General features: G+C 34.7%; 1 protein-coding gene across 4 annotated transcripts in view; it reads left to right on the top strand.

The window, feature by feature from the left end:
• Positions 1-25,121, top strand: part of ICE2 (interactor of little elongation complex ELL subunit 2) — a 78,814-nt gene that overhangs the window by 47,246 nt on the left and 6,447 nt on the right. For 3 of the 4 annotated variants that reach the window (XM_007479515.3, XM_007479513.3, XM_007479514.3), the window contains 3 exons: positions 4,209-4,293; positions 6,496-6,546; positions 7,205-7,463. In XM_007479515.3, the coding sequence (XP_007479577.2) occupies positions 4,209-4,293; positions 6,496-6,546; positions 7,205-7,463 (395 nt within the window). Of the gene's footprint in view, positions 1-4,208; positions 4,312-6,495; positions 6,547-7,204; positions 7,464-25,121 lie in introns of those variants that run through there. The other variant, XR_008914122.1, reaches the window with a different exon arrangement.

The following is a 25,121-nucleotide window of genomic DNA, read 5'->3' as shown; positions in this document are numbered from 1 at the left end:
AATTTTCTTTTGATATTTTTTCCAAGAGTTATTTTGAGGGCTCTCATCTTTTCTCACTTGTTTTGGGGGTTTCACATGTTTTCTTTTTATCATGTTGTCAGTCCTCTTCATGTTTTGATCTTCCCTTTCAGTAAAGTAATTTTCTAAGGTTAGGTTTTACTTTGTCTTGGTCTCATTTTTGTAGTTATTATTCTTCTTTACCTTGTCTATCTGTTGAAGTTCTGCTTTGCTCCTGGTAAAGAGGGAACTCTTTAATTTGCAGTATAGCTTTTTCTGGTGTTTAGGGTAGGTCTGATTGTCTGGGGAGGCTTACAGCCTTTTGTCCAGCTAGATCCTACTCTTCTTGCCATTGGTTTCCCTGTTGTCCTCTGTGCTGAATTGTTCTCCACTCTTCCACTTTATTGTCTCAGATGATGCACCTTGCTCTGTTCCTCCCCACTCTGCCTTACTTGAGGCCCCTTGGTAGCATCTTAGTCTGACACTGGGCTATTCACAGACTCTGCCATTTTGTTACCTCAAGCTGCCTCAAGGCAGCACATCTTCCCACTCTACTGTTTCATTGTCTTAAGACATATGGAAGCATATATGATCAGCATTGGGCTATTTCCCTCTCTGCCTTATGTTGCCTCAGGCTATGTCGAAACTTGTAGAGCTTATGTTGGGCTGCTCCCAGTTTACCTTTCATTAGAAGTTCATAGGGCTAGTTCACATTCTTCCAGTTCCCCCTTGATGTCCTATTCTCCCCGTCTCAACCCAGTGAGACTTATTCCTTTTACTTTCTTTTGTTTTGAGGTGCTTTACTTTCTATTTTCATGTGTTTGCAGGAATGAGCTGAGTATCCATTACTCTTCCATCTTAGCTCCCAACATGCCTACTGCTTCTCTTCATTGTTATAGCTTCTCAAAATCCTTTCAGATCCTGACTCTTTCCTCCAGGTTGTTAGCTGTTCTTCTCAACTTGGTGTTATCCTTTGACGTGATAAACATACCATCTATGTTTTTTAGTTATTAATAAAAATGTTAAATAGCACAGAACTTCTAATATCTACCCTCAAGAAACTTTTTTGAACTAGTATTGCCAGTTTTTAATTACTTCAGAACATCCACACTTCTTTCTTAAAACTCACTTCTTAAATGTAAATATTGACTATAGATATGCTTGTTTATTTCACTTTGTCCTATCCTCTATAGAACGTAAGTTCCTAAAGGAAAGGCATCCCTCACCATTCTGATTATGACAGTTTTTTATCTCCAGTAGTTATTTTTGAGGATATTTTATATAAACCATTGGTTATATAAAAAGGAATCCTTTATTCCTTTTTTAATATAACATGAGATCTAGAGGTCCTCTTACCATAGAGATGTGTAGGGATTAACCAGCCCATAATGACAAGAAATAGAAACCATAGAGAGAAAGGAGGAACCATAGAGACAGGAAGTAAAGAAGGGTATGAAAAGGGGGACAGCATCAGTTGGTCGAGCTGTCAGTTGCTGACAGTTGGGGATGAGGTGGGGTCAGTTTCGGACAGTTAAGGCTGGAATTTGCAGGAAAGTTGACTGTTGGGAGTGTGTTGGGTTAGTGCTTGGTGTTTAGTTGCTAGAATATAAAGGTGGGCCTGAGCTTACTGAGAGGGCTTTTGGGCTTTAGTCTTTAAAGGGCTTTTTGGATTTGGGGGTTTGGGGCTTTTGATTTGGCCTGTTAGGTTTCTTTTCTTTCTTGAATTTTTTGGAAGGTGGCTGTTCTTCATTGACAGACCTAATTGGGGTTGGATTAAACATTGATTGGGTTGGAACTTTGTGGTGTGGTTGTTATTAGCAGTAGTTATAGGTACATATAGGCAATTTTAGTAGTAATTATATGTAGTTATAGGCTAACTAGTAGAGACATTAGGAAATTTTTTTCTCTACCTCTTTCCTATGTTTTTCTCCTTTACTATATATTCATTTTACTATATTCTTTTACTACCTCTATTTTAATTAAACTAAATTGTTAATTGTTAAAAGCTGCTATAAGAAGTTTAATTTTCTCTGGCTTAAAGGGATAATATTAATTTATAACTCTACTATATTCTCATTAAAACTTAAATTATTAAAAGCTGTTCGCTTATTTTGTCAAAACCCCTATTTTAATCCTTACAGTTATAAATTATATTGAAAACATATTTAAGAAATTTCCTTTACTATATAAGCGTTTATGTATATTATGTTCATCAGGACTAGCAATTCCTATTTTTTAAAATTAATATCCCTTTTATAACAATTAAACCATTCATTTGTTTCTTTTTAAGAGAGGACATTTAATGAGGGTGATAGGAACACAAAGGAAATTGATATAGTTACATGGCTTATGAGGTCAAATAACATAAGAAGATATAAGAAAGTATTTGTTGTCTTGGAAAACTAGATGAAATTATTTCTAATTAGTACTGGAGATAGATGAACGAAGTATCTGCTAGCTGGGTCAACTTTATGGAGGAAGTACTTGTTTTAAGAAATCTAGTATTTCAGATCCTTCAATTTAGGTTACCTTAATTTATTTTGAAGTCATTTGTTAGGGTGTTTTGTTTTAATAACTGTGTCTTGGTAGTATGTAATAACATTGTTGGCCTCATCTCCAAAGGCAAAGAGATTTGTAATTTGCTTTCATGGAGGAAATGCCTATATGGATAAAATCATAGATCTTTGACATATTGAAGTGTTAATCTACATTAGTCTTTTTTATGATGACTTAATAAGTCTAGTGGTAAATTTTAATCATTGTAGTTATGTATTTAATCATGTAATAAAGTATCTCTTATGTAGTCATATTTTGATAACCAAAATTAACTCAAATACATCTTTTTTTAGAGATAAACATGGTGATTTTGTTTAATTTGAAGTTATACTGCACATTTTCACTAAAGTCCTATTCTACTGTTTCATTATGGAATAGAGGTGAAGTTGGCTCTTGAAAGCAAGGCCAATGTAGCATAAATTCTATCATGTCCTTTTAAATTGAAAAGGCTTTAAGTATAGACCTAGCACAGATTGTGGTCAAAGGAGAAGGCTAGTCAAATTTGGAAATTAACATAATGACCAACCACAAAAATGTGGTCAAAGGAGAAGGCTAGTCAAATTTGGAGATTAACACAATGATCAACCACAAAAATAATCAGTGATGACTATTTTTGCCCATAATAATTGAGGAAATTGTTCACTAAGGTTTGGATGTGTTGTAGTGCAGAGGTGTCAAATTTGCTGTATGTGCCAAATTCTGGGATCCATTTCTATTTGAGTTTGATACCATTTTTTGTATTGGATATCAGTGAAATGCTGAATATACCACTAAAGTCTCAGAACTTTTGAAATCAAAGAAATCTTGAGATATTTATCTAAAAATAAAGGCATTAACAAATTACATGGACCTTGTTTCAACAGTAGAAACATTTTCAGTCTTAAAAAAGTTAGTAGTAATTTGATTGTCATTTACTGCTCTTTAAAATTAATTTGAAATACATAGGATCCTTTAAAAACATTGGTTAATGTTTAAGCATTTTAAAGGCTTAAAAAACTGAAATAGTTTAGGGCAGGGGTCCTGAAACTTTTTACATAAGGGACCGGTTCACTGTCCCTCAGACCAATGGAGGGCCAGATCACCACTATTCAATGCCTGTATATAGTAGTGGAGGCAATGCTGGACCTGTGACACTGTAGACCACTGCCTGGGATAACAGAGGCTGCAGCGCTGCCTGTGATGGGCCTGTTACACCTTGCACAGGCCCATCACCATCACCACTATACCAGGTAGCAGTATACACAGTGTAGAATCCCCTCCCCCAGATCGCCACTCACCATGCTGATGTCTTCCATTTTGCAGCACATAATCCTTTGTGCAGTGCCTTGTTTTCCATTCACTCTCAGAACAAGGTGCCATTTAAAGGGTTATGTCACCAGAAGTGGTACTGTATGTGAGTGATGTTGCGCTTTGCAGCACCGCCACATACAGTACTCCAGGAGTACAGGGTGAGGATGCATCTTGTGCTCCTCCCACTAACCACCAATGAAAGAGGTGCCCCTTCCAGAAGTGTGGTGGGGACCGCATAAATGGCCTCCGGGGGGGTCACATGTTGCCTGTGGGCCGTAGTTTAGGGACCCCTGGTTTAGGGGATTATTTAGGTTCTACTTTTTCATTTTATGACAATTTAAAAAATGTTTGACCTCTATTTTCAGGACATATTGATGCATTTACATCAAAGCTTTTTATGCTTGAAGAAATTCCTATGAATGGACTCAAAGAGAAATTTGCAACTTTCAAGTAAGACAATTTATTGTGGTAGGTGAAAAGCATTTATAAGACAATGACTTGTCTGTGTTATCTCCAAAATGAGAATAAATGTCCAGTGCAACCAGCCCTGTTATTCTAGGGACTGAAAAGACTTTGTAGATATGTATTTGGGGTTGCACAAGGATCTGGTGTGGCCCATACTTCTGGGAGAATGGTTCCGTGGAAGTAAAGCCAAACAATCACAGGAAATAGAACAAAGTATCATTTCTTATTGGACTGTATGCTTTTCAGAGCCACACAGATTGATCATAACCTTTTCTTGTAACCTTTTCTCAAAAGGTAATATTTATTGTTAAATAATTTCAGTCATGTCCAAATCTTCTACCCCATTTGGGTTTTTCTTGGCAAAGATTTGGGAGTTGTTTACCATTTACTTCTCCAGCACATTTTAAAATGAGGAAACTGAGGCAGAGTTAAACAACTTGCCCAATGTCACACAAGTCTGAGGCCAGATTAGAACTCAAAAAGATCAGTTCACTGGTACTCTATCCACTGTGCCACCATGTCCTCAAAAACTTATATTCAGAGGCATCTAGGTGGCTTGATGGGAGGTCCTGAGTTCAAATGTGGCCTCAGATACTTCCTAGCTGTATGACTTGGAGTTACTTACCTCACTGCCTAGCCCTTACTACTCTTGGTTATATTCCCTCTTAAAGTTCCAATTACAGCCTCATTGAAGTTTTAATCTTCACAAGGCTTCCTTATACTATTCAGTTTGGGTTTTCCCCCTCTTATTTATTCATGTATTTATTAAATTCCATTTTACTTTATTTTAATTCTGAATTACCCATTTTGTTTTTGAGCTTCTTATTGTAGGTTAGTATGAACTTGGGATACATTAAATTAATTTTAATTAATTCTTAACTATGTTTTGATCTTCACAGAGATTAACATTAGCATTTATATTTTATGGTAGTGTTGTTGGGTTTTAATTTGTATTGCAAACTTCCATAAAGGCTGATTTTTTTTTCTCTTGGTAACCAGCAGTTCCTTTAACTGTCAGCAGGTAAACAAACAAATGATACTTGTTAATGATTAGGCTAAATCCTTAGGATGAAAGCAGACATGTCTAGCACAGAAAGAAAGCAGGGAATAAAATTCAGTTAATACTGCTTTCCCTATAAATTTCACTCTTCTGCAGCTTCCAAAGTTCTCCTTGTTCAATGGTTGCTAAGGAAATGGACTTAAACTGAGGAGATTGGGACTTGTGGGAATTTTACCTTTTATTCCAGAAACAACTATGGCCACAAAAATTTTTAATGTCCATTAAAAACAGTGATTATACTGTAAAAATAAATGTCTTATTCATTTATTCCTGTGAGAAATATATAATAAATACAATCAGTATAGATTAAAATGTAGAAAAAGGCAAAGCTAAACTCTTTATCACCTAAATTTAAGCTGTTGCCAGTCACTACCCTTTGTAGTGATTCCAGATTCTTTAGCCTCTTACTAAAAACATCATTTTTTCTCTTCAGCTCTCCTGTTATGACTTCATTTTTTTTCAATTATAAAAACCTCTTCATGATCTTTTTCTTCATGATCCAAAAAGACCCCAAAATATGACATCACAGATGAAATCTGGATATGTCCTTGTATGTTTTGTTTCCAATTGGGTGTTTACTTCTCTGAAAAACACTTCCTTCCAGAAATAGCTAATTTACTCTCAATTCTAACTCTCTTTCACCCTTTTCCAAGGTCTAATTTAAGAAGGACAATTTACTGAGTAGTTCTCTCCCAGACTGATTCCTCTAAAGTTCTTTGACCAATAATTCTTAAATGGATCAAATTCTTTTCTGAATATTTAAAAATGCAATTTAAATTTGAGAGTGTTTCTCAGAAAACACGATGAAATAAGTTTTCTACCTTTACCCTGAGCTCATGCTTAGCCGAACATAGTTAGAGAAATGTTTGTTGTGTTCAATGTCTCATAGTCACTGTACTATATTAGTTGCTATGGAAGATACAAGATGAATAAGACATTGCTCTCATGGAGTTTATAATCTAGGCCTCATTGTCTATTTCTAACCCAAATTAGCTATAATTTTTAATTTACTATTTTGAATCATTGATATTATTGTTCTTTTTTAATTAATGCAGTCAATTGACTTGTTTTGCCTTTGTAAGGATTGACATTGTGAACTATATTTTGTGTGTATTTATTCCTTATAGTACTCCAAATGCATTTAATGTTCTCCAGCATATTCTGAAGAAAATAAGCAGGTAATCCTTTCAGATTTTCTTATAATCAAAACAAATAGAAGCTATTAGAAAAATGACCTAGAGAACATCATCTTTAGGTACCGTCTAACCTAATTACTTTGTTAGCATTGAATTTAGTTTTTATTTTTCTATGTAGATTGTAATTACTGTTCATTAGGTGGCCTAACTTGAGTTTAGAGTGGCTAGTCCTGTTTTTGGAAGGAATAGAGCAGGGAGTTAAGACAGTCCTATCTATCCTAAACTCAGACCAATTGTTGAACATATAATGCCTATTATTTGAAGCAAATTATGCTTTTTTAATATTAACTTATGAATATAAAACATGCTCTTGATGCAAGGATTCCATTATCCTCAATTTTTCAAAGACTACTTGTAAGACACATAGTAGAGGTAGGTGCTCACAACTTAATGGGAGAGGCAATGAGCAAACATGCTTGTTTAAATAGACTATATGCAGGAGAAATAAGAGATAATTATTTCAAATGAAAAAGTGAGAATAGCGTATTTTATCACAAAAGTATTGTTAGATTTGGAGGTGGCATTTTATTAAAACTAAAGTTTCATCAGAGAAGTTGCAGTTGTTTTAATTTAACTATCAGGTATACCTAAATTAATAAAATGATGTTGAATTATAATACATTTGCATGTGTTAATTTAGTTTACAGGAGGGCTCCTATTTATTGAGTCATGCAGCCGAAGACTCTTCACTTTTGATCTACAAAAACTCTGATGAAAAATTTTCTAGAACAGCCTATAATTTACATAAAGCTCATTGCAGCTTACCCACTGTACCATCCAGTCTTTCTGTTCCCTGGGTCCCATTAGATCCCACTGTCTTGTTACCGTATCATATTCATCATGGAAGAATACCTTGTACTTTCCCACCTAAATCTCAAGGCCCCTCAAAGCCACAAAAGGTAAGTTGTGTTTTGACAGCAATATTGCATTTAATGTTTGATATTAGGTTGCCTGAGATACATATTTGGAATATTAATCCTGAAAGTTTTTGAAAATACAGGGCCCATAACAAGATTATTGAAGACAGTGGATTATAATTAGTCACATCTGCAAACAGGCATGCAAATGTTATTGTTCTTTTTGTACAAAATTTTTAAATCAACTTGCAAAACTTCTGTTGAGAATTCTATTTAGTAGTTATTGAATATAGTATAAACAGTGTTCATTCACTATAATTGATAGAATAAGCTTAGTTTTAGTGATTTAAGTGTCATATAAAAATATAGCTAAAATATATACTTAAAAGGTTAATTTTAGTTTCGCAAATTTCATAAGTTACAGTGTTCCCTTAATTATAATGTTTAAATACTTAGAGGAGTGACAGCATAGTACATATAGTGCCAAAAAATGCAGAATTTGGAATTAGGGGACCTAACTTTGAATTCCAATTCTAATACCACCACTTCTCTGAATGTAATTTTCTTCACTTATAAAAACTGGGTTTTTAGATTAGGGTGATCTGTACCTTCCAGCTCTAAATCTTGGAGCCAGTGTTACCTGATATCCTTTATATAAAACCCACCTGATAAATTCCTAAAGGTATTATTAAATTTAAGAATAAAATTTTCCCAGCAAAAAGAATAAGTGGACTTTTGACGTTCCTTTTAGCTTTGGATCAATGAGCCTCCAAGCCTATATTCCTTTCATTATCAGAAAAGTAAATCTATGTAACAATGTGAGTTCTTGTTTTTCCTTAATTGTTAAAATCAGAGCCATATTTATGGCCTTAAATGAGCTCATTTAAGTGTCTAAAAGCATATGTTCCTTCTGCTTTTTAAAATAGATTTTTCAGAGACTTTGAATTTTTAGGTTGATAATGGTTCATTATGGTACTTTTTTAACATAATATAGTTTCCTGTTTATCTCTTTTAATTAAAGTTATTTTAGATTTTACTTTATCTAAGATCATGATTGCTACCCTTGCTTTTTGGTATCAGCTAAAGCATAGTACATTCTGTTCCAGATCTTCATTTTACTCTATGGTAGGTCTCATTTTAAAGTGCATTTCTTTTAAACAACATATTGTCCCTTTTCAGGATCTGAGTCTTTCTGCTCTCCATTTCCATTTTATGGGTATATTCATCCCATTCACATTCAGAGTTATAATTACTAACTGTATATTTCCCTCCATTCTATTTTTCCTCACTTCTTGTCCCTCTTTGCCACCCTTTTTACTCTATCTTTTCTCAAAAGCCTAATTTTCTTCTGACCTCCCTAATCAGCACCCCTTATAAGAATCCCTTCCTTACTCCTCACTTTACCATACTCTTTTTTTAGTATCAACTCCCTTCTGAGACTCCCTCCCTTATCTTATCCCCTTGTCCTCTTTTCTCAATTCACATACCATTCTAAAAGTCCCCCCTAGTCTCCTCATCCTCCTATTTTTCTGTAAATTAAAAGACTTTTATCTTTCTCTTTGTATGTGTTCTTTCCTCTTTAACCCAGATTTGGTGAGAATAGGATTTTAGCACTACTAGTCCTCCATCCCTTCATCCCCTTCACTATATAAGATTTCTTCACACCTCTTGTATGAGATAATTTGTATAATTGTTCCATTTCGCTTCCTTATTTTACCTATTTTTTTTCTATGTATTCCATTATATTCAGCTTGATTCAAGCCTTCTATCTATATATGCTCTTCCAAACCCAAATAGAGATACCATTCTCAAGGGTTACAGATATTTTTCCCAAAGAAGTTTTCCATTATGGCATCCCTTATAATTGGTTTTTAATATTTAACAGATTTTATAGATGAAATTTTCTACCCAGTTCTGATCTTTTTCTCAAGAAAAATTGAAAGTCCTTTAATTTGTTGAATGTCGGTTTTTTCCTTTTATATCATTTTAATTGAAAGGCCTTTGGCCCGTTGAATGTCTATTTTTTTTCCCTTGAATAATTATACTTAGCTTTTTTTGGTAAGTTATTCTTGTTTGTAAACCCAGCTCCTTTTCCTTGCTTTTCAAAATATGGTGTTCCAGGGTAGCCAGGTAACTCAATAGATAGTTTGACAAACCTGAAATTGGAAGGACATGGATTGAAATATGTCCTCAGACACTTAGTCTTGGGCAAGTCATGTAACACCAATTGCCTAACTCTTATTGCCATTCTGCCTTGGAACTGATAATTGTATTGCTTCTAAGACAGAAGTTAAGAGTTAAAAGGGAAAAAACAATATTCTCTTCCATGTCCTTTTTTTCTTTTAACATTGAAAATGCTAAATTTTATGTTTTCTTGACTAGCTCCATAGAATTTAAATTGTTAGTTTTTTCTGCTTGTTTATAGTATTTTCTCCTTAATCTGGCAATTATGAAATTTAGCAACAATGTTCCTCTGAGTTTTCATCTTGAGCGCTCATTTTAGTGGTTGATCAATTATTCTTTCCATATCTATTTTACCTTTTAGTTATAAAACTTCTGGGCAATTTTCCTTAATAATTTTTTTAACCCCTACCTTCTGTCTTGGAGTCAATACTGGATATTGGCTCCAAGGCAGAAGAGTGGTAAGGGCTAGGCAATGGGGGTTAAGTGATTTGCCCAGGGTCACACAGCTGGGAAGTGTCTGAGGCCAGATTTGAACCTAGGACCTCCCATCTCTAAGCCTGACTCTCAATCCACTGAGCCACCCAGCTGCCCCCTCCTTAATAATTTCTTGAAGTATAGTGTCTGAACCCCTTTTTTTAATCATAATTTTCCTTTAGTTCAACAAGTCTTATATTCTCTCTTCTTGACTTGTTTTTTTTTTTAAACCTGCATCTTCTATCTTAGAATCAATACTGTGTTCCAAGGCAGAAGAGAGGTAAGAACTAGGCAATGGGGGTTAAGTGACTTGCCTGGGGTCACATAGCTAGGAAGTGTCAGAGTCCAGATTTGAACCCAGGACCTCCCATCTCTGGGCCTGGCTCTCAGTTTACTGATCTACCCAGCTGCCCCCTTTCCTTGAATTGTTAAGAAGTTTCATATTCTCTTATATTTGGTTGTATTTTATTATTTCTCATCAAATCATTAGTTTCCTATTGCCCAATTCTACTTTTTAATAAGTTATTTTCTTCAGTGGGTTTTTGAATCTCTTTTTTCCAGGGGGTTGACTTTTTATCATTTACTTTATTTTCTTGCATTGCCCTTTTTTCATGTTTGTTCCCCATCTCTTAATTATTTCTGCCACTTTAAATTGGACTCTGAGGATTATTTTTTATTATTTGTGGGGAAATTTGGAGAATGAGTTAATCTCGTGCTTTTTTCTACCATCTTCACAAAATCCTCTTCCCTCAGGGATTTTGAATTTTTTAAACTAGGTTTTTAAAAAATTAAATACATGATTTTTAAAATCATTTTTTATTAGTAAGTTACTATGTATTTATTCAAATGATGGTATGTAAACCTTGAGAATCTATACTTAAAATGCACTTGATTCACAAAGATTAGGAAAATCTTGAGCATCTTTTAACATTTTCTTTAGTATAGAGTCTGGCTTTGTGGTATTAAAAATGCATTTTATGTTGTTTTAAGATTACTTGACCAAGAAATAACTAATTTATGATTAGCCAGAGTGAATCAGTGGGGGAAGGGGGGACATTGAAACCTTACACTTAAAACTGCTCTCTTCTAGTTTTTTTCCTCATTTAAACCTCAGAATGCTTATTCCTTTTCCATTCTACAGCAGATTTTCTTAACAATAATATGATTGAAGAGCTATTTTTCAGAGATTTATGTTCTTTGTAGGTAAATGTGATTTCCTTTTAATTTAGAAATTATGATTATAGTTTGTCAGACAAACATGTAATTCTGTGTGTAGGGTGTCTTATTCCTTTTTAGAGAAAAAGAGCAGTTTAATACTAGGATGTCCAGCTACTTCATCAACTGAAAGTGAAAAGTACTATAAGAAAATCAAATGTTTTCTTAAAATGAAGTTTAAAAAAAAAGATTGCCTTATAATGATGATAGTAATAAAGGAATAACATGAAATAACTCATTTTACAATATTTGGAGTTTCTGACTTTGAATCACTAGAATTCTTCCTCTTGACACAAAATTTCCCTCTCATCATTCTCCTGACCTTCTTCTACCTTTCCCGTTGCCTCACTCATTTTCCTACTCTTCTCCCTCACTTGTTCCCTTGTTTCCTGTCATTCTTTCTACTTTTAAAAATGTTGTGACCCTGAAGTATTATTTCAAAAACATTCTCCTCCTCCTTGAGATTTCTTTGACTTTCATTTCTCATTTCCTTCTATTCCTTGACTTATATCACTCCCAGCATCCACTTTCTCCACAGTTGTTCCCATATTGCTGGAACTGGTGATTGAAGAAACCATGTTAACTTAGTGCACATTCCTATTATCTACTCTCAACTGTGAACTCCCTGCAAAGTCTTTAGAGAAGGACAAAACCTCAGATCCATTTAATTGAATCTATAGCAGAACAGTGATCATTTTCCTTATAACTGGTCATTTGGCTTTCAAGTTTAAGCCTGCAAAGAACAGAAGCACACTTGTACCAGTGATAGCCCATTTCCTCATTAATATATTTATAACTTTTCAGAATCTTTTCCTGCTATTGAGCTGAAATTAACTTCTCTGCACTTTTCTGCCCATTGTTCTTTGTCTCACTTGCCCTTTGGGACTAAGCAAAAAAACTGATCTCTTCCACTTAAGAGACTCACAAATATTTCAGAATGGAAACAACTATTCTTATTATTGCTAGTCATTATCACCAAAAATTATAGCATTATCTTTTAAGGAACTAGTATTTTGTCAATACAGTTTATTTAAGGAAGCATTTTTTACTTGTTTCTCACATCATTTCCCTTTTCTTACCTGGCTGTGCTACTGATTGACTTCTCTATCATTCCTCAGAAAGTTCATTATTGGAAAAACTAGAGTAGACCATGAACTCCAAACCTCGATTTTAGGAGGTACCAGACATCTCATTTCTTACTTGAATGCATTACCTTGGGATATTTCTGATTAATTTTTCCATCCTGATCCTCCATTAAGTATCTCTTTCCCTGCTTCCTCTTCCCTACACCACCCTCCACATATACTTTAACCTCCTTTTATGTTTTGTCTTCCCCATTGTAAGCTTCTTTTCTTAAAATTTAATTTAATTTTCCCCCAATTACATGCAAAATCAATTTTAACATTCCTAATTGCTCCCCAGAATGGTTAAATTAGTTCACAATCCCCAAACAATACATTAGTATCTTAATTTTTCCATATCCCCTCCAACTTTTGTAATTTTCCTTTTCTGTCATATAAGTCAATTTGAAAGGTGTTAAGGTGGTAACTCAGTTATTTTATGTATTTCTTTAGTATTGATTTAGAGCATTTTTTCACATAACTATAGAATGCTTTGATTACTTCATCTGAAAACTGCTTCTTCAAAAACTGCTTCTTTTGATTAGCAGTTGAGGAACGATTTGTATTTTCCTATATTTGACCTATTTACATATTTGAGAAATGAGAGTTATTTGAGAAACCTGCAAAAAAAAATTTTTGCCATTATTATTACTGTGAATTACCCACCATCCTATCTTCCATTTAGCCTACTCTCTCTCTCCTTTCACCTTGTCCATCCTCAAAAGTTTTTTGCTTCTGACCACCACCTCACCCAATTTTTCCCTCCCTTCAATACCATCCTATTTTGATTTTCTCACTTTTTTTTGTGGGATAAGATATATTTCTGTACCCAACTTGACTGTGTATAGTCTTCCTCCTTTGAGCTAATTCTGATGAGAGATTCATGTCAAACACTCCTCTCCTCTGCTTCCACAGTAAAGGCTCTTTGGTGCCTTTTTTATGTGAAATAATTTACCTAGTTCTACCTCTCCCTTTATCCTTCTGCTAGTGCATTCCTCTTTCTCATCCCTTAATTTTATTTATTTTTTTATCATCCCACCATATTCAGTTCGCACCCTTGCCCTCTGTCTATATACTCTTTATAACTGCCCTAATAATGATAAAGTTATTCGGAGTTACAAGTATCATTTTCCTATGTAGGGATGTAACTGTTCAACCTTATTGAACCCCTTTTGATTTCTTTACTGCTTATATTATATATATAATATAATATAATTGCTTATATTATATACTTCTCTTAAGTATTATATTTAAAATTCTAATTTTCTATTTAGCTCTGGGCTTTTCATCATGAATGCTTGAAAGTACTCTGTTTCATTGAATGCCCATTCCTCCCCTCCCCCCAAAGAATTATATTCAGTTTTGCTGGCTAGATGATTCTTTGTTGTAATCCTAGCTCCTTAGCCCTCTGAAGGCCTTCTGATCCTTTAAAGTAGAAGCTATTAAATCTTGTGTTACCCTCACCGCTCCATGACATTTTAATTGTTTCTTTTTGGTCATTTGCAATATTTTCTCCTTGACCTGGGAGTTCTAGAATTTTGCTATGATCTTCCTCGGAGTTTTCATTTTGAGATCTCTTTTAGGAAATGCCTTTTGATTTCTATTTTTTCTTTGCTTCTTAGAACATAAGGGCAGTTTTCATTGATAATTTCTTGAAAGATGATGGTTAGACTATTTCTTTGATCTTAACTTTCAGGTAGTCTAATAATTCATTTTTTAAAAAAACTCATTCTCTAATTTGGAACTGATTCTAAGTACCCAATTCTGTTTACACCAAGTTTTTTAACTATGTAACTAAGTTTTTATGTTAATTTAATATGTAATAAAATTTAATTTAATATTTATTAATTTTATGAAAATTAATAACTTAATTAATTTAATTTTATATTTTATTTAATATAAATTTTTATTTTATTTTATAAAAATATTTTAAGTATTTAATTTAATTTATTTATTTAATAATTAATAATGTTTAATAATAAAAATTTAATAAATTTTAACTAAGTAACTTAACTATGACAGAAGGATGTTGATATCCACAATAGAAATAAAGAAGTAGGATGTTCATAAGAGGGTGTAGGTTTTGAGAAAAAGAGAATAAGTTATGTTTTTTGATATATTGAATTTGTTAGGAGCAAAAGATACACATTTTGAAAATTTTAATAATTTGGAGATGTCAGAGTAAAGTGCAAGCAAAGTTCAAGGGTTGGATATTTAGGTCTGAGAGTCAACCTTTATAAAGATGTTAATCGAACTCATAAGAGTGATGAAGTCATTAGTGAGAGTATGGAAAGAAAAGGGAAGAGCATTCAGTATGGATTATTGGGGTATATCCACATTTAGATATTATAGCATTGATGATTATCCAATAATGGTGACTAAAGTTGGAGTGATCATATAGGCAGGAAGAGAACTAAGAAAGAGTAATGTGTAAATAGTCAATAGAGATTATTCAGAAGAAGAAAGGATGATAAATAGTGTCAAATGACAGAGAATCGTAGAGAAGAATTTGAATTGAGGGAAAAAAAACCCAAATTCAATTTAGTAGTTAAGAAATCTTTACTTTTGCTCTTCAGTTGAATAATAAGGTCAGAAGCCAGATTGCAGAGGTTTAAAAGAGAATGAGAAGAAAGAAGGGGAAGTCAGTAAGTCTAGATAACAATTTCAGAGTTTGTCATAAGAAAAAGAGAAGTGATATAGGTGATAGCTAAGTTGATGAGATCCTTTGAGGGTTTTTAATGAATGAAAGAGATGGCTTATTTGTAAACAACAGGGAAGGAAGCAATATCTAGGAAGAGAATAAAATAAAATAAAAAATTATATTGTAAAAAAGAGATGGGAAGGGAGCAGATCAGTAGATTAAGACAGGAAGTTCTCAGTTCAAATCAAATCTGGCCTCAAATACTTCCTAGTTTGTGACCCTAAGCAAGTCATTTAATCTCCATTGTCTAGCCCCTCTTCTGTCTTGGATCCAGTATACAATACTGATTCTAAAACAGAAGGTAAGGTTTTAAAAAATAAAGAAAAAAGAAAAGAAAAGAGGAATAACCCTAAGGCAGCTTGGTGACATTGTACCTAGATGAATAAGAGCTGATTTTTTAAAACTAATAATTTTTCCCCAATTACATGTAAAAAGTTTCCAACATTTTTCAAAGAATACTGATTCTTTCCCTCCCTATCCACCAAGCTCTCTGATATGATAAGCAATATCATATAGATTTTACATGTGCAATCATGTAAAACATTTTTCCATATTAATCCTTTTGTAGAAGGAAATTCAAATAGAAAAAAAAATTAAGAAAGTGAAAAAGGTTTGCATTGGTGTAGTAGATTCGACCTCAGGTCTTTTTCTCTAAAAGTAGATGGCATTTTTTATCATGAATCATTGTACTGCTGAGAATAGCTGATACAATTGTTCATTGTAAAGTGTTCCTGTCACTATAATGTTCTCCTCATTCTGTTTATTTCACTCTGCTTTAGTTTGTATAAGCCCTTCTAGGTTTTTCTGAACTCCTCCTGCTTCTCCTTTCTTTAGCACAATACTATTCCATTACAATCATATACTACAACTCAGCCATTCCCCAGTTGATGAGTATCCCCTCATTTTGCAAATCTTTACTCCCCTTAAAAGAGCTGCTTTAAATATTTTTGTACATATACATCATTCCCCTTTTTGGTTTTTTTGTCTCTCTGAGATACATGGGTATTGCTGGTTCAAAGGGTGTGTACCATTTTATAGCCCTTTGGTCATATATCCAAGTTAGTCTCCTGAATGATTGACTCAGTTCACAACTCCTTCAGCTTTCTCATTTCCTCTCCACATTTGTCATTTTTCTTTTTGACATAATAGCCAATATGATAGGTATTGGATGTTACACCGGAGTTGTTTTAATTTTCATTTCTCCAAATAATAGTGATTTAGAGCATTTTTGGCACAACTACAGAGAGTTTGGATTACTTTGTTTGAGAACTACTTGTTCATATCCTTTGACTATTTATAATTTGGAGAATGTCTTGTATTCTTATATATTCAAATACTTTCTCCATATATTTGAGAAATGAGGCCTTTAATAGAGAGATTTGTAAAAAAAAATTTCCACCACTTTGATTACTTTGTAATACTTTCCATCCTATTTACCCTATTTAGTTTCTGACCATCACCTCCCCCAATTTGCTCTCTTTTATATCAGCCCTACCCCATTTCCTTTATCCCCTTCCTCTCCTATTTTCTGGTAGGGTAAGATAGCTTCCTATACCTGTTGATTGTATATGGTCTTCCCTCATTGAGCCAATTCTTATGAGAATAAGATTCTCATGCTCTTCTCCCATCTCTCCAATATTCTCCTGCACTGGGAATGCTGTTTCATGTCTCTTTTATGTGCAATAATTTACCACATTAAATTTTTTCTTCTCCCTTCCATTTAAAGCATTCCTCTTTCTTATGTCTTAATTTGATTTTTTTCTATCATCCCATCATATTGATCTCATACCTTTGCCCTCTGTCTATGTATACTCCTAACTGCCCTAACAAAAAATCATTGGCATTTCAAGAATCATCTCCCCACATAGGGATGTACAAAGTTTAAACTTATTGAATGTCTTTTGATTTCTCTTTCCTTTTTACCTTTTTATGATTCTCTTGAGTCCTGTATTTCAGAGTCATATTTTCCATTCAGCTCTGATCTTTTCATCAGAATTCTTTGAAAGTCCTCTATTTCATTGAATACCCATTTTTTCCCCCTGAAAGATTATGCTCAGTTTTGCTGGGTAAGTGATTCTTAGTTGAAGTCCTAGCCCCTTTGCCCTTTGGAATATCCTATACCAGGCCCTCTGATCCTTTCTTGTAGAAACTGCTAAGTTTTGTATTATTCTGACTATAGTTCCATGATATTTGAGTTGTTTCTTTTTGACTGCTTTCAATATTTTCTCCGTGACCTGGGAATTTGAGAATTGGCTATAATATTCTTGGGAGTTATCCTTTTGGGATCTCTTTTGTAAAGGTTAAAATTATGGTTGAGACTGAATGTAATAATTATTTTGGTCACCAAGGATTTTATTTGTAAAATCATAAATGAAACACCCAAGTCAGCTGGAAATGTTATGGTGATTTAATTGATAGTGGAGAAGATTAAGGAGAAGGAAGAAGGAAAGGAGTAGGTTCCTCTACCCCCACCCCCGCCTGGCTAGCACTGGGCGGGAAGATTAGGAGATAAGGTTTTGGAGTGTGAAGGAGGACAGAGTCAGCTTGAACTCCAAAAAGAAAGGACTAAGCCAAGATGCCCAAACCTGAAACAGCTCCAGGGCAAACTCACCGCCAAACCCAGACAAAATAACTGCCACCACTCCAAGATGTCAGAACACCTAAGATGCTGCCGGCCAGAATCACCTCTCCAGGAAAAGAGGAAGAGAGAAAAAGTGACGTGCCTTATATAGACGGTTTTATGTCACTTTCCTGCGTCTCTAATCCAATAGTTCTTTCTTTGGATGTGAATAGCATTCTTTCTCATAAAGTCCCTCAGAATTGTCCTGGATCATTGTTTTGCTGCCAATAGAGAAAGAAGTCCATTACATTCAATTGTGCCATAACGTATCAGTCTTTATGAATAATGTTCTCCTTTTTCTGCTCCTTTCACTCTGCGTCAGTTCCTGGAGGTCTTTCCAGTTGACATGGAATTCCTCCAGTTTATTATTCGTTTGAGCACAATAGTATTCCATCACTAACAGATGCCACAATTTGTTCAGCCATTCTCCAATTGAAGGGCATCCCCTCATTTTCCAATTTTTTGCCACCACAGAGAGCATAGCTATGAATATTTTGGTACAAGTCATTTACCCATTCTGAATTTAACTTGGTGTAGGGTGAGATGTTGACCTAAAGCTAATCTCTCCCATACTGTTTTTCAATTTTCCCAGCAGCTTTTGTCAAATAGTGGATTTTTGTTCCCAAAGCTGAGGTCTTTGGACTTATCATAGACTGTCTTGTTGAGGTCACTTACCCCAAGTCTGTTCCACTGATCCTCCCTTCTGTCTCTTAGCCAGTACCATGTTGTTTTGATGACCACTGCTTTGCTGCTAGGCCACCTTCCTTCACATTTTTTCATTATTTCCCTTTATGTTTGATTGTTTCTAAGTTATTCATTTCTTTGTTATTTTTAGTTTCTCTTTAACTGAGCTGTTGGTTCTTTTTTTCATGGTTTTCCTGTTTCACTTTCATTTCTTTTCCCAATTTGTCTTCTAATTCTCTTATTTCATTTTTAAAAATCCTTTTGGAGCCCCTCTATTAATTATTTTTGGGCTTGGGAGCAATTCAAATTTTTTTTGGAGACTTTGGATGTAGTAGTATTGACTTTGTTGTTTTCTTCTCTTCCGTCTACCTTGTCTCCAAAATAACTTTCTACTTTCAGTTTCTTTTTTGTTGTTGTTTATTCGTTTTACAACCTTTTTCTTTTATTTTTGTTTAAAAAACTATTAAAGTTGGTCTCTGCCACTATGGTGAAGGGAGCATTATTCCAAACATCAGGTTCTTAGCCTTCAGATCTGTCTCTGGGAATCTGTCTACTTTCAGTTCTTCCAAGGTGCTACAATGTAAAGAGAGGTGTGTTTAATATTCTCTGGACCTTTAGTCTTTAAGTAACAGCAAGCACTCCTTTACCCGTTGTGACTATGATCATGGTTTCCTGCTCCCTTGTGGCATCAAGTGCTGGTGTGTGCCTATTTTCCTCCTCACCCTGAGAGCATGCCTCAGGACAGTGATCTGATTCTGCATTTTTGGCAATGAGACTGGAGTCTTGAACCCTAAACCAGCAAAGGGACCCCTGTAATTTCCTTTTGAGGAGTTGTCTGACCCCCTCTTGCCTATGACTGAGAGCTCTGGAAGCCTTCGCTACTATTTCAGTTGCATCTGGGACCTGTTGCCTCAGTTGGCTCTGCCTTGGCACTCTGTACTCCATTTCCACCCCAGTGCACTAGATCCATCATGCAGTTGTTTGGGGCTGAAAAATTACTTTACTGTGTCTTTTTGTGGGTTATGCTGCTCCAGAATTCATCTTGAGGTGATATATCATTGTTTTTAGGAGGGTAACTTGGAAGAAATCAAATGGATCCCTATACCTTCTCCACCATCTTGGCTTTGCTCTAGGAAAAGCTTATTTTGAATCTAGCCTAAAGAGATAACTGGATGGGATATGACACAGTGCATAAAGCATTGGGGTCAAAAAATGTCAGTCAGCAAGCATTTCTTAAGCCTGCTATGCCAAGCACTATACCAAATGCTGGGGATACAAAAAAAGGTAAAAACTTTGTGCTTGCTCTCAAGGACCTCATTCTCTCATGGGGACAGTGTGTGAACTACTTATAAGCATAATACACTGTAGAAGCAAGATAATCAAAAGAAAGGTATAGGCAGTGAATGGGAAAGGCTGCATGCAGACAGTGGAATTTGAGTTGATTCTTGAAACCAGCCAAACCACTTGGCAGAGGTGAGCAGGGAGTGTCTTACACAAGGGGGGCAGCCATAGAGTAGGTTTGGGGGAGCTGAGAATTGGAATGACCTATACAAGGAACAGCAAGAAGATAGATGTTGGGTTGTAAAGTTTATAAAAGGGATTAAAATGTAAAAAATGCAAGAAGCCTGGAAAGATAAGGGGCAAGGTTGTAAATGACTTTAAATGTAAAACAACATTTTATTATGAGTTCACTTATTAGTAATGTAAGTATAGGCAAATCACTAAACCTGTGCGCTTCATTTTTCTCTATAAAATGAGAATGTTGAACAAGATAGTCTCTAAGGTTCCTTCCAGCTCTAAGTATATAATTCTATAGTATTTTTATTTGTACTTCACAATCACCAGTCTTTTCTAGTCCCTCATCTTGGGGATATTGAGTCCTTCCTGGAACAAAATATGAAGGCATGGTTTATTTTGTTGTGGAGAGGAAAGGGAGCTAGTGGTCTTTTGAGAAGTGCCCAGGCTGCTGTGCTTACTCAATACTGAAGATAGTTTTGTGTCTACTGACTTTAATTTATACTCCCAGAGAGAACTTATGAGCCAGTCTTCCATTTAGTTTCTACTTTGTTTTTGTCTTTTATTTGTAAGGCTTTCAAAGTTTATGTTTAATTGCCATATGATACCCCTTCAAATACTAGAGCTATAAAAAAAGAAAAGAAAATAGTATTGAGGTTTTTTTAAAAAACTCATCCTTTTTTTTGAAAATTATATTTAATCAATTTAGAACATTTTTCCTTTGCTACAAGAATCATATTCTTTCTCTCCCTCCCCTTCCCTCACCCCTTCCCATAGATGACACACAATTCCACTGTTTTTTTTTTATTTTTAGTCAAAACTTATCAGTTTTTATAAATAAATATAAATCAATAAACATTTATTGTTTGTTAACATCTAAGCATGAGGCCAACCATAGCAGAGAGTAGCAAAGTAGAAGTTAGCATCTCCATTAAATTTACAGTATATGTTTTATTTCCTCTTATTCTCTTCCCAAAACTAAAAATAAATTGAATTGGTTTAATAATGATGATTAGCAATAGTATTCAGTGATTTGTCTATAGATGGACTCATCTTAAAATTTATAGCATTTGTGAACTTCATATAAGAAGGGCCATGAGTTAACTGAATTTCTTATATTTTTCAAATGAATTTCTGGCTTTGTATATCAAAGGAAAATGTTAGGTGTAGCTTGCCTGTATTTCAGCAAATCTCTTGGAAAAAATCTTTTTCACTTTGTGTACTATAGATGGAAAATGACTTCTAGGGCAGAGTACATTTAGGTATATTTGGAACTAATTAAATGACTAGACCCAGTATTTAATGGTTCAGTGTCAACTAGGAAAGAATTATAGAAGTTGAATAACAATCTGTATTTGGAGTAAGGCTCATTATAATTTTTATTAATGATTTTGGAGACTGTATAGATAATAAACTTATCATATTTCAGTTGACACAAAGTTGAAAGGGTTAACTGTCATACTGAATGACAGAATAAATAATTGAATGGAAATGATTTTAACAGGCTAGAATGCCAGACTGAATATATCATTTAATGGAAGTTTGGTTCCAAAGAAATCAAATCAATTTTAAAAGTACAAGGTGGAAGAGGCTTGATTTAGCAGCAGTTTGTCTAAAAGGATCTATGCAAATTATTGAACTGTAATTTCTGTGACAATTAGTCACCAAGCATTTATTAAGTGCTTACTCTATATAGTTGAAACAGAAAACTAACTCCAAAAGGAGATAGTTTAATGGAAAGAACCTAGAGGGATTGGAAATGGGGGTAGGGGGGAGAACAACTGGGAACCTCCCAGGGCCAGTGAAGCACAACCCTTGCAATTATTTAAAAAAGAAAAGTTTATTGAGGGTAGGGAAATGATAAATAAAGTCCTAAATCTACACAGCTATAGCTCCTCCCACTAATCTACACTCCCCCTCTCAAGGTTTGCTCTTCTGGTCTTCTCAATCCCTTCTTATTCACTCCCTGATCTTATCTAGACCCCAAAAAAAGCTTATATGACTACCTCTATACTATAGGTTGCCTTTAAAAAGCTAAGGATGCAGGACTCACAGATGTACTGAATCCTTACCCAGAGCCTGGGATTGGCTTCATATGAAATGAGAATTCAAGTGGTATGCAAGGATGGTTCAGAGACTGCTTTTTTATTTTATTATTTTATTTTTAAATTTTATTTAATTAGATGATTTAAAATAATTTTCCATGGTTACAAGACTCATGTTCCTTCCCTCACTTCCCCCAGCCCCCTCCCATATATGATGTACAATTCCACTGGGTTTAACATATGCCATCGATCAAGACCCATTTCCTTATTAGTATTAACACTAGGGTGATCTTTTAGAGTCCACTTCCCCAGTCATAGCCCCACCAACCCATGTGATCAAGTGGTTGTTTTTCTTCTGTGTTTCTTTTCCCACAGTTCTGGATGTGGACAGTGTTCTTTCTCATATGTCCCTCCAAATAGTTCTGGATCATTGCATTGCTACTAGTAGAGAAGTCCATTACATTTGAATTTACCACAGTGCATCAGTCTTTGTGTACAATGTTCTCCTGGTTCTGCTCCTCTCACTCTGCTTCAATTCCTAGAGGTCATTCCCAGAGACTGCTTTTTTAAAATAACAAGTGACTACTACATATACTTTCATGGAATGTTGCTAATCATGTTACTCCTTGCATAAAAAATTTTCAGCTGTTACTGCCTCTTAACTAAAGTTTTCATTTCTTGGCCTGACATATAAGATCTCCATAATTTGCACTCTTTTTTAGCCCAATCTCATATTAACTCCCCTTCATGTCCTCTGTACTCTGTCCAAATGGACTACTCTCTGCACCTGAATACTTCCCACATCCATGTCTTTTTTTACATTATTCCCTATATCTAGAATATATATCCCCTCCTCTTTTGTCTGTCAAATTCCTGGAATAATCTCTATATATCCCTTAAAACTGTCACATGAAATACTGTGTCTTCCATGAAGTGCCAAAACTTTTTTCCAAAAAGGATTTTGACTTTGTTCAAAGAGGGGAATATTAATGTAGAAATGACAGAGAGAAATGAATTTAAGTATAAGTGAGAGGTTGGTTTTGCAAAGATTGGTCTGGCCACATGTTAGCAACTCTGTAACAGGAGATTCTAGTCTGAAGAGAAAATTTGAAGGGGGCACTGACCAACAGAAGGGGCATCCTGTTCCTTGGAGCTGAGAGGAGAGGAGATAGCTGAGCTCGGCTGATCCTGGAGATACCAAATCTAACAGTGAGATTGAAGGGAAACCATTGGACTTTCTTGGGAAGTACCTTTCCACACAAGAAGAGAGACATCTAAGAAGCGCCTATATAATATAAAACCTGATAAAGACTTCATTGTCAAGGGGCAGTTGTAGTGTGAGACCTGAGCCAAGCTTAGGGCCTGACCCAGCTGGGTTAAACTCAAGTCATCTAGGTTTCATCCCTGTTCTATCTTAAAAGACTGTTAACTCTTGAGAAACCACCTGGGAGGATTTTTATACAGTCAGGTAGATTCAGAGAGGGCTTGGGGATATTAGCCAGAGAGAGGAAGGACTTAGGGAGCATCAAGAAAAACAAAGATTTCCCCATGCAGGGAATGTAGAGGGAGAGGGGAGTAAGAATTCATAGTTAGGGAAAACCTTATTCCTTAATCCTCCCTTCCTAACCTTGTATTTTATTTATAATAAATCCTTTACTTTTACACATACAACTGCTTGGAGGCCTTGTTGTGCACTGGTCCCAGTAGGTAAGGATATCAGCCTTATTTCACTGAGAGACACTGTGGTATTACATACACTTCAATGTATCCCTATTATTTCAGAAGTCTATTTAAATCTCCATAGAACTTCTATGTGATACCATTTTAACTGTCTAATAAGTTTATTATATATTATTATGTATTAAACTTGTATGTTCATGTCTTATTCTTCTCTATAACTGTAAATTCTATGAAGGGAAGCAAAGTCAGCTTCTTAGCTCCATTTTGTATTTCCCTGAGGACTTGACACAGTCCTCTATATACAATGTAATTTAACATATACTTGTTGAATGAATGATACAGCAGTATATTAAATTATTATATGAAAGCTTCGGCTAACACTGGTATGATGTCTTATAAGAGTCACAGTCCCTTTCAATTCAATTCACATTTTTAGATACTACCTAATCCATAATCACAAAAAGTACTTCCACATTACCTCTTACCAAATCTCCATTTTGTATTGGCTTTTTTCAGTTTCATTTTTTCTCTTGACTTCTGCCACCTTTATTTCTCTTATACTTGTTATGACTCCTTTCCTATCAGTGACCTGGTCAGTGAGATATAATGGATAGAGCTTTGGAGTCAGGAAGTTTGGATTGTATTCCTACTTTAGAACCTGACTGGCTTGACCATGGGCAAGTCCCTCTGTTTTCTCATCAGTAAAATAGAGATAATATCACAAATTCGTTGAGGAAAAAGCACTTTGCAAGTCATAAAGTACTCAACAAATGTGAGTTGTTAATCACTACAACCTTCTACCAGAGTTCCCTGGTACAAATTCTCATCTTGTCCTAACCCCTTCATTTCATACTGGATTTGGGGCTGTATTTGAGGCTAACAACATTATAATTAGAAGAGTTGTATGTGCTTGCTAACTAACTTTAGCCTGTTTATGTCTTTTTTCTTAAACTCATTCATATAAGCCCATAGTAGTACCTTAAAAAAACAACAACAACAATGATCAGTAAGGGTACATGGAGAGCCAAATCAAAAATTAATTGGGAATTAAATAATATGATTCTCCAAAATCGGTTAGAGAACAAATCATAGAAACAATAATTTCATTGAAGAAAATGACAATGATGAGACATCCTTTCAAACCTTATGGGATGCAGCCAAAGCAGTACTCAGGGGGAAATTTATAACCTTGAGTTCATATATTAACAAATTAGGGAGGGCAGAGATCAATGAATTGGACATGCAAATAAAAAAACTTGAAAGCGAACAAATTAAAAACCCCCAGAAGAAAACCAAATTAGAGATCCTAAAAATTAAGGGAGAAATTAATAAAATTGAAAATGAAAGAACTATTGAACTAATAAATAAGACTAGAAGCTGGTATTTTGAAAAAACAAAATAGACAAAGTACTGGTTAATCTAATTTAAAAAGGAAAAGAAGAAAACCAAATTACAGTATCA

Source organism: Monodelphis domestica, chromosome 1 (assembly GCF_027887165.1).
Source record: "Monodelphis domestica isolate mMonDom1 chromosome 1, mMonDom1.pri, whole genome shotgun sequence".
Lineage (NCBI taxonomy): Eukaryota > Metazoa > Chordata > Mammalia > Didelphimorphia > Didelphidae > Monodelphis > Monodelphis domestica.
Note: the sequence above shows the minus strand (reverse complement) of the source record. Positions and strands in the feature narration are given on the sequence as shown.